Below are 9,822 nucleotides of genomic sequence, written 5' to 3'. Positions count from 1 at the left end.
GCGCCGGCGCCCGGGGGGGGGGGGGGGGCCCCCCCTGCCACGATCTGCCTGTGAAATCAGCCACCTGCCTCCTCAATCAAGGTAGGTCTTTACATATAACGATCAGAATGTACCAGCTGCTGCCTTTTTGAAGAGTTCCCATCTTCAAGAAAGGGAAAAGGGAGGACCCGGGCAACTATAGGCCTGTCAGTCTTACCTCAATCCTGGGGAAACTCCTTGAGAAGATCATCAAGGAGCACATTTGTGATGGGCCAGCATCAGAAATGATGCTCAGGGGCAATCAGCATGGATTTATTAGGGGGAGATCATGTCAGACCAACCTGATTGCCTTTTATGATCAGGTCACAAAGGCCATGGACGCAGGTGTCGCGGTGGATGTAGTCTTTCTGGACTTCAGCAAGGCCTTTGACACCGTCTCTCACCCCATCCTAATTAATAAACTAGGCGACTGTGGCATAGATGCCTACACAGTCAGATGGATTGCAGATTGGCTGAAGGGTCGCACTCAGAGGGTGGTGGTGGATGGATCATACTCGACTTGGGGGGAGGTGGGTAGTGGAGTCCCCCAGGGCTCGGTCCTGGGGCCTGCGCTGTTCAATTTCTTCATCAGCGATCTTGATGTTGGGGTGGAAAGCAACCTGTTTAAATTCGCTGATGACACCAAAATTTGGGGGGAGGTGAGCACGCTAGCAGGGAGAGAGAGATTGCAGAAGGATCTGGATAGGTTACAGGGGTGGGCAAACAGGAACAGGATGTGTTTCAATACGGACAAGTGCAGGGTGCTGCACTTGGGTAGTAGGAACCAGCAGCACACTTATATGATGGGGAACTCCCTACTTGAGAGCACGGAGGCAGAAAGGGATCTTGGTGTCATTATTGACTCCAAGATGAACATGGGCCGACAATGCGAGGTCATGGTTGGCAGGGCTAACCGGACCTTGTCGTGCATCCACAGGTGCATCTCGAGTAGAGCCAGGGAGGTGATCCTCCCCCTCTATGCGACGCTGGTCAGGCCGCAGCTGGAGTATTGTGTCCAGTTCTGTGCGCCCCATTTCAGGAGGGATGTGGACAACATGGAGAGGGTCCAGAGGAGGGCCACCCGCATGATCCGGGGACAACAGGGCAGACCCTACAGTGAGAGACTGCGGGACCTGAACCTATTCAGCCTCCACAAGAGAAGGCTATGGGGGGACCTGGTGACCGTCTATAAACTCACTAGGGGGAACCAGAAGGGTTTGGGGGAGACGCTGTTTCCCCTAGCCCCCGCTGGCATAACAAGGAGTAACGGGCACAAGTTGATGGAGAGGAGGTACAGATTGGACATCCGAAAAAACTACTTCACAGTTAGGGGGCCTAGGAGCTGGAACCAACTTACAAGGTAGGTGGTGCTGGCCCCTACCCTGGGGATCTTTAAGAAGAGGCTGGATACCTACCTGGCTGGACTCATTTGAGTCCCGTTTTTTGTTTTTAGGGTTTTTTGTTGTTCTCCCGCCCTGGCGGGGGGTCGGGCTAGAAGATCTATTAGGTCCCTTCCGACCCTAAAACTATGAAACTATGAAAGTTCCCCTTGCAAAAGCATGCCCAACCTCCTTGTCCCCTGAATGCAGATCAGGTTCAGGTCCAACAGTCTTATTCATAAGGAATATGCTGCAGGTAATTTCCCCAAGATTTCTTAAATCTTTATAAGGAGAATCTCAAGACATTGCACTTTTAGGAGAATGCAAGTCTCCCCTGAACAATGAAGACAAAGACTGTGGCTTTTTTGGTGCAAAGACACTAAGGCTATGCAGTTCTAGAATTTAGGCACAATAGCTTTAGAACAAGGCTGCAGAGCTTCAGACACTAACACATTCCCAGGCCTTTGGCAGTGAGAAGCATGGTAACAGATCCCATTCTGCCCTACACCCTTTTGGTTTAGAGCACAGCAATGACATGAGGTCACGTGCACACCAAATGGAAACTCCTGGCAAAATCTCCAGCATTATGCGCATGTGAAACCAGAATGTATGCAGAGACTAATGTATCCCATACACCCTAAGAGAAAGTAAGAATTTACAAACTTCACTAGTTTTGAAACCCATTAGTTTTCTTTCTGCACATTGTTGATAAACAAGAAATAGCATGGAATGCAAAAAAGCATATATGAAATCTTCATTTCCCATAAATGGCATTTAATCCATGAAGGTCATCATATTGGCCCCCATTACCATAGCAGAAAAATAACTGACTAATCAGGGCAAATCATGCTGGATAATATATCAGTAATTTGTTGCCAAATAAAATCTACCCTGACCTCCATCGATCAGTCAGATGGGGTGTCATCACTGTGTTAGTTAACTAAAGTGTCCACAATTATGTCTGAACAAGTCTACATAACAAGGTTGTTTCAAGCAGTGAGGCAATTCTGCTGCCATCAATAAGATTACAGAACTGTCCAAAGAATATGGACCACTACAGTTCCCCTAATGACAAATTTGGTTCCCTGTGCTTACGTTAAATCCATTTTTAAAACCATTAAATAAAGTTACAATAATTCAGCAGAGCAAAAAAACAGGGCAGCAAGGTGTTACATGTGACCCATAAATGCCTTAAATACTGCCTTATTAATATAAGCATTGGACAATGTGCCCTAGTTGGCAACTTCCTGTAAATTTTCTTGTGATCCTGCAAGTTAGCATATGACTGCAGACTCTGCCAACATGACTTCCTTGATAATTGTGTTTTCATTCTTGAATACATAAATCCTCAATGCCAACCCTCTGTAGTCCAATGTTTGCAGTCTCCAGGGTTAATGCCAAATTCTGCTGTTTCACTCTGGCAACCCTGCTATTTTTCAAGACAACAAAGTCTCTACAGCATCAATAAGAGGGCATGCAAAAATTTAGGATGTAGTCTCTTCCTTTCTTGACCATCAGTAAGATATGAACCTGGTCAATGTTTTTGCCTTGCCACCAGTCTTAATTTATCATCCATGAATATAGAAGCTAATGAAGGAGGGTTAATTTCTTACCTGGTACATTTAGTTTCTCCAAAGTCCTCTTATACCAGCACAGACAAATGGGTTTACTTCCCCCTGTCAGTAGGTGAAGACAGGAAAACAAGTGGTTGGTAACATCACCTCCCTAGTTAAGGTGCTTTTATTAGCCAAGTCCACTTAGTTCTTAACTAAGCAGTAAATAAGAAGGTTCAGATTCACAGTCTGTGTACACTGGTATAACTCCACTACTGTGCCTGCCTATGAGATCAGTAATTTTGGATCAAAGACTGAAAACTTCATTCAAAATAAAGCACCAATAACATGAAAATCATGTTAGCGTTCTGGATTGGTAGAGGAAGACTTGGAGAAACCAAAGTAACAAAAGTAATACCTATCACAACACACCAAGGTATCATCTTGTCTGATGAACAAGGATATCCACAAACCCTAAATAAAAGTGAGAACAGGGCACCAATTTCTTAAAGGTAAAAATGGGGAAAACGACATAAATAAAATGGAGGAAAAGCAAAGCAAAATATCATTACCGGTTAACTCTTCTAGGGCATTTCTCTGGCTTTATATCCAATTCATAATGGTAGATGTCAATTTTAGGAATGTCCATTTCAAAGAAATTGGCCTGTAGTTTGATTGTTCTCCCTGAAGTACCAAAATCCGGTCGAGGGGGAGGTTTAAAGGCATATCCCTGTATTGGAGGTGGCAACGGTGGAGGAGGTGCAAGCACTGAAAAAGAAAACACAAATAAAAACGTTAAACTTATCCATCTTTGTTACATCAAGTCAATAGAGCAATACAAGCTCCCACTCCATTTTATAAATTTAATACAATGCATTTTAACACTAATTACCATCCCTTGTTTTTATTATGCTGCTAAGTTAGCAGACAATGGAGTTAACTCACCAGGAGTTCTGAGTCACCTCTTTCCATGACTGGTGTTTAGTGGTCTTTTTGGACACTTATACATATGCAAAGAGCCAGCATGTCAGAGAAGACTCAATTAATCGAGTCTGCTGGAGCACATAAATTGATGTGCTCTGGCAGCCTTGCACGCCATGTGTATCAGCAGTGCAGTGTGCTTCCATGCTGAGAAAATGGTGGTGCTACACTCTGAACTGAAACATGTTCAATGTGCTTTAGTTTAAAGCACACTGCTGCCATTTTCTCAGCGTAGAGGCACGCTGTGCTGCTGATACACATGCTCCCAATGCAGTGCCGGGCACTTTTAATTACAGCGGCTTGCTAATTAAAAGTGCCCAGCTCAGTGTTGGGTGCACGGGTAAAAATGCCCTTGTTATAACCCTTATATTGAGGAAGGCCTCAGAAAACAGGTTAGCATTCTCCCCTTCTAAGATGCAGTAGCTGAGGATCCAAGAAGCTAAACAAGCTCTTTTAGAAAAGGTGAAACTTTAAGATGGAAGACTCCGAATCTTATCCCATAGCCACATTTTTGGTCACACAATTAGCATAACAGATGCCTCAACATTTGCAAGATTAGTTAACACACATATACCTACCTTTGAGTCCCATGTTTGAAACACCACTATATAAATGCAAAGCATCTTTGACAAATACCTGCAGGCAATTCTAACTCTGTGATCTGTTCTGGTCACTAGTCCATATGCTCTGCCAGAACCAAGAATCTTATTCCCAGTATTTTACTGCTACCTGGCAAGTAGTCTACAACGTGTCTACATGTATATCATCTCCTACAAGCAGGCAGCCCACATAGAAGAGACCAGCCTACTAGAGCTATACATGAGTGGAAATGCTTTTTTAGTTAGGAAAGGGGAAAATATACATTGGAAACAGTTTCAGAAGGGATGGGGCAGCTGCCACTTTAGCCTGCACTGCAGCTGTTACGCTGTAACAGTTACATGCCCACAAGCCTGCTATAAATGTAGCACGCTTACTCCAACTTCAACACTGCTTCATCAGAAGTTAAAAATGAAGAAGATTTGCTACATTTGTACCAGTCCAGCCACCCTTAGGGCCCCTTTACACATTCAAATTTAAGCTGGATAGAAACCAGCCATAGAGTTCCTATACATTTTCAAGTAATACCTTTTATAGCTGGTTGGCTCTTTTTAGAACTGGATAATCAATTTTACGGTGCAAGAATTGCTCTGCATGTGTGGCTGGTCTAAATTTATTGCATGATTAACCAGTTAATTGTGCGATTACTTTGCACGTGCGGCTGGTCTTACTATGCACACATGGCCAGTTTAACTCTATTGCACAATTAATCAGTTAACTGAATAACACATGCAACGTGTAGCAGGGCCTTACACACACAGAACCGTTACAACGTAATAGCCACTACCTACAGGAGCAGAATATTTTTTGGGCCTGCACCTTTGCGAGCAGTGGTTCTGAGCGCTTCGGAGGTGGCACCCCATGTCATGCTGGCTAAACATCTTAAGGCAGCTACCTGTGCAGAGACTTTACAGCTGATCTTCTGAATGTGATGTTTATAGGTGAAAAAACGGTCTAATGCAATTCCTAGGTAGGTTGGGGTACGCTCATGAGGAAGGATGTCATTGCCTGCTCTGATATTCAGCATGCTCTTGGCTCAATGACTGTCCGCATGAAAGAGTGATGATACCGATTTGCTGATGCTCAACTTTAGCCACCACTTGAGGAGATGGTCAGCGATGAGTTCCAGGTCAGTAAAACTCAGTATCTTTTTTGGTTCTGTCATGTCAATTCCTTGGGTTATTATGGTGACATCATTCGCATACATGTATCGCTTACATGTTGTATGTGGCAAGTCTGATATACATACATATACACACACACACTGAAAAGTACTGGTGCTAGCACGGTCCCTTGGGGGACTCCATTCTTCAGAGTTCATACTCTGTTTTTTTCTCCTTGGCTAGTAGTGAGTTTGACTGATCTGCTGGAGATCATGTTCATGATGAAAGCACATAGCTTGCAGTCAGGTATCATGGAGTGCAGTTGATATTTGAGGCCTTCATGCCATACAGTATCATAAGCGGCAGTAAAGTCAATGCAGGCTGCACCTATTTCTGCCTCATTTCAAATCTGGTTTCTATGTCAGATGCAAGTAATGTAGCTTTGTCAGTGGTAGACCACTTTTTCTGAAAGCCAGCTTGTTCTTTTGGGAACTGATGTCCTCTATTCTATTCAGGATTATGCACTCCACGAGTTTGTACGTAATGCAGAGTAGTGAGAGGATTCAGTAGCTCTTTGGATCCTCTGGTGGTTTATTGGGTTTCAGGATAGCAAGGATGTCAGCTTTACTCCACATTTTTGGAACTCTGTTACTTTCTAGACATTTAGACATGAATTTCTGAAGCCATCTTTTCATTGTGGTTCCATACTCGATAATGAATTCTGAGAATATCTTATCCAGCCCAGCAGCCTTGCCAGTCTTGATCACTTTAAGAGCTGTGTCTAACTGATTGTCAGAGATATAAGTGATTAAATTAAGGTTGATGTTGTGCTCTTGTATGGTCCAAAAGTTGTGGCACTAAAAAGCTCAACACTGTACTTAACAGTGCACTGAGACTCATAACAGTTTGCACAACTTGCACACACACAGCTGTACTCCCTGTATTCTCAGGCATTAGACCAAGTGATATGAGAAGACAGACCCTAATGTCGTTACTGGCATAGGGGCAAGAGACGATGAAAACCACCTGCTCTATCAACTGCTAACTGAAGTCCTGAATATAGATGGCAGCTTAAAAGTTGTAAAACATTTATACATGAAGCCCATAAGCTCCTGAAAAAGACTGGGGATGCTGAACCAAACCTACAGACAGCAATGGAATGGACCAACTGTTGGGAAAGGTCAGACCGATTCCCACAGCGTTTTATACAAACACCAGATGAGTACCCCACTGGGCGCATCCTTGACAGGGAAGCGTGGGTCAAGCTGAACAGACTGAGATCTTGGATATGGATGCTTCAAAACAATACTTCACAAGATGAACACCTTGGGCAGCCCCTTGCGTGAATGCAGAGTCCAAAAAACAGCACAGTACTTAATCGAAAACTGCACTTGTTACAAATGCCCAGGCGGGGAAGATGGAATCTGCACGCTGAGCAATAATACCAGACAGTGCTCATAGATTTGGAAGTTCATGTCTGGCACCATACGAAAGATGGAGGCACTTCATGCTCCTGAGCAGCAGCTCCCTCCCACTTTCTGCAACATCTCAAAGTATTCATTTGACCATGGCTCTATAGCGTGACAACTCTCTCTGAGAGATGAGACTCTTCTAAATCCAAACAACACGCACAACCTAGGAGCATGGGGAACAAGCAGGAGGAACTTGCACTCCTGCTTGCAAGCAATAACTTTGACCTGGTTGGGCTAACTGAAACCTGGTGGGACCCTACCCACAGTTGGGCAGTAAGCATTGAGGGCTATAGGTTGTACAGACTTGATAGAGCAGGGAAAAAAAGGTGGGGAGGTGTTGCTTTCTCTGTTAAGGAGCAATTACATATCTTCTATAATCCAGATGGGACCAGAGGAGGTGCAAATTGAGGTACTGTGGGTTAGAATACAAGGGGGCCAGGGGGGGAAGAGACTTGATAATGGGGGTCTACTACAGACCGCCGCACCAGGAGGATGAGCTGGACCTGGAATTCTCCAGGCAGCTCTCAGAGACTATATGGTCAAGGGACATGTCTGTCATGGGTGACGTAAACTACCCTGACATCTACAGAGAGGAGCAGTCTAGATCTGACTGTTCACGTAGGTCCTTAACCTGCATACAGGACCTTCACCTAACGCAGGAGGTATACAGTCCCACAAGGGGAAACGCCTTACTGGACTTGGTGCTGGCTACAGGGGATGACCTGGTGGGGGATCTGCAGGTACAAGGTAACCTAGGGGATAGTGACCATCACTTGATTGAATTCACTATCCGGCGTAGGGTGGGAAAGACAACCAGTAGGGCAGAAATGCTGGACTTCAGAAAGGCTAACTTCAATGTGCCCAGGAGATTAGTTAGTGAGGCGTTAAAGCTCAAGAGCATTGGCGAAATGGGAGTCCAGGAAGGGTGGTTGTTCCTAAAGGGAGTGATCCTACAGGCGCAGAAGGAGACAATCCCATTGCTCAGGAAAGGGGGCCCACACACAACACAGCAAGAAATTGGAGATGCTCCGTTTACCAGGGTACCCCTTAGAATAGCCAGGAGCAATGGCTACAAACAGACAGAGAGCAGATTTAGGTTGGACATCAGGAAGAACTTCTTTAGGGTATGGGTTGCCAGAATCTGGACAGGGTTTCCACGGGAGCTGGTTTCTCCCCTACCCTGGGGGTCTTCAAGAGGAGACTACACAAGCACCTGGCTGGGGTCATATGACCTCAGCCCTCTTTCCTGCCACTGGCAGGGGGTCAGACTCGATGATCTATTGAGGTCACTTCCGACCCTAATATCTATGAATCTATGAAACCTACTGTAACAGGGAACCCTTGCCTTGTTACTGGAAAGAGCTTCTTTAAGGGCTTCTGTAGTATAGACACAGGCAACTAGCAGAGCAAAAAGGGGGGGTAAAGAACAGCCCTGTGGTTAAGTCAGCTGACAGGAGGCACATGACCAGAAAGGGGACAGGGCTTTAGTAGTATATGAGCCAGAGCAAGGAGTTAGACTGGGAAGCAGCAGGATGAGGTGGTCTTGCTGTGAGATGGCTGCTACTGATGACTGCCTGGCAGGGAGCTTTGGGACCTGATTTAGGGCCCAGAAGTGTGGTAGGCAGCCAGCGGGCTGGGTGTTTGACTTGCTGCCAGAAGGCTTAGATCTGCGTTTGGTTTTTAACCGGTGGTTTGGCTGGGACTAGGAAGGAGTGGCTTGGAGGTCCCATTAGTGCCCAAGTGGCAGGTGATTGCTTTGAGCCCTGCGGGGGGTGGGGAGGGTCAGGCAAGGCACAGACAGGGACCATGGAGGCCTGGAGCCTGGGAAGGGGCAAAGAGCCCAGAGAGGGGCAAAGCTTTGGGCCAGTGGGCCTGGAGCCTGAGCAGGGGCAGAGATAGCCCAGACAGCAGCAGAGCTTAGAGGCCAGAGGGCCCAAAACCCAAGGACAGGGATAGCCCAGTAGGGGGCTGAGGCCTGGGTCTGGGACAGTGGGCTTTGGCTAAGAGACCAGCTACAGTAGAGGGGCAGGAGCCAGGAAGGCTAAAGTCCCAACAAGAGAGTAAAGGCCTGAAGCGGCCTGGTGGCTTTGGGGGATGTGTGTCCTACCAGAGTGATGATACATGACATCTGTGAGGCATGGGCATGGTGTAATGGGTGGTTGGAGCCAAGTTATAAGCCCCTAAGGCAAGCAAGGTTGGAAGAGTTGACCACTGAAGAAAGAGGGAGCACCTTAGACTCAATCTGAGGGCAGCCTCCCTTTCATGAAGTTTCCATCAAGATGTGGCAGGTGAGAAAGCAAGGCAAGACCCTGAGAGACAGGAGAGAGAGCGCGAGTCTGGCAGGGATGAGGCAGCCCATACCGGGCATCACAACAGTCCTCAGCCGCCTAGCCTGTTAATCGCATGCAGTTGTAGATGGCCTCTGCACAGCGTAATTAAACTCAAAAACTACCCCCACGCTTCGGAAATTCCATTAAAAAATGGAAATGGTTAGGACCACAATGCTGAGCACTCAACACTTGGGAAATGCCAGGATTAAGGTTTTTTTCCCCCACTTCTAATCTGACACTAGACAAATCATCCAGAGCAAAATTTTCTTGAGGTGCTCATTTTTCGGGGGCCAGACTTGAGATAAAGAGCATCTAACTTTCAGAAGTTCAGAAGACAACTCTACATAACGTAAATTTAAGTTTAGGGTCCCTGGCAGTCCTAGAAAGAG

General features: G+C 46.0%; 1 protein-coding gene across 1 annotated transcript in view; it reads right to left on the bottom strand.

The window, feature by feature from the left end:
- Positions 1-9,822, bottom strand: part of AGO2 (argonaute 2, RISC catalytic component) — a 77,477-nt gene that overhangs the window by 49,966 nt on the left and 17,689 nt on the right. The window contains 1 exon segment of the mRNA XM_014524270.2: positions 3,523-3,718. Coding sequence (XP_014379756.1) covers positions 3,523-3,599 — 77 coding nt within the window. The 5' untranslated portion in view covers positions 3,600-3,718.

Source organism: Alligator sinensis, unplaced genomic scaffold, assembly GCF_000455745.1.
Source record: "Alligator sinensis unplaced genomic scaffold, ASM45574v1 scaffold721_1, whole genome shotgun sequence".
NCBI lineage: Eukaryota > Metazoa > Chordata > Crocodylia > Alligatoridae > Alligator > Alligator sinensis.
This window is presented reverse-complemented; position numbering and strand designations above follow the sequence as displayed.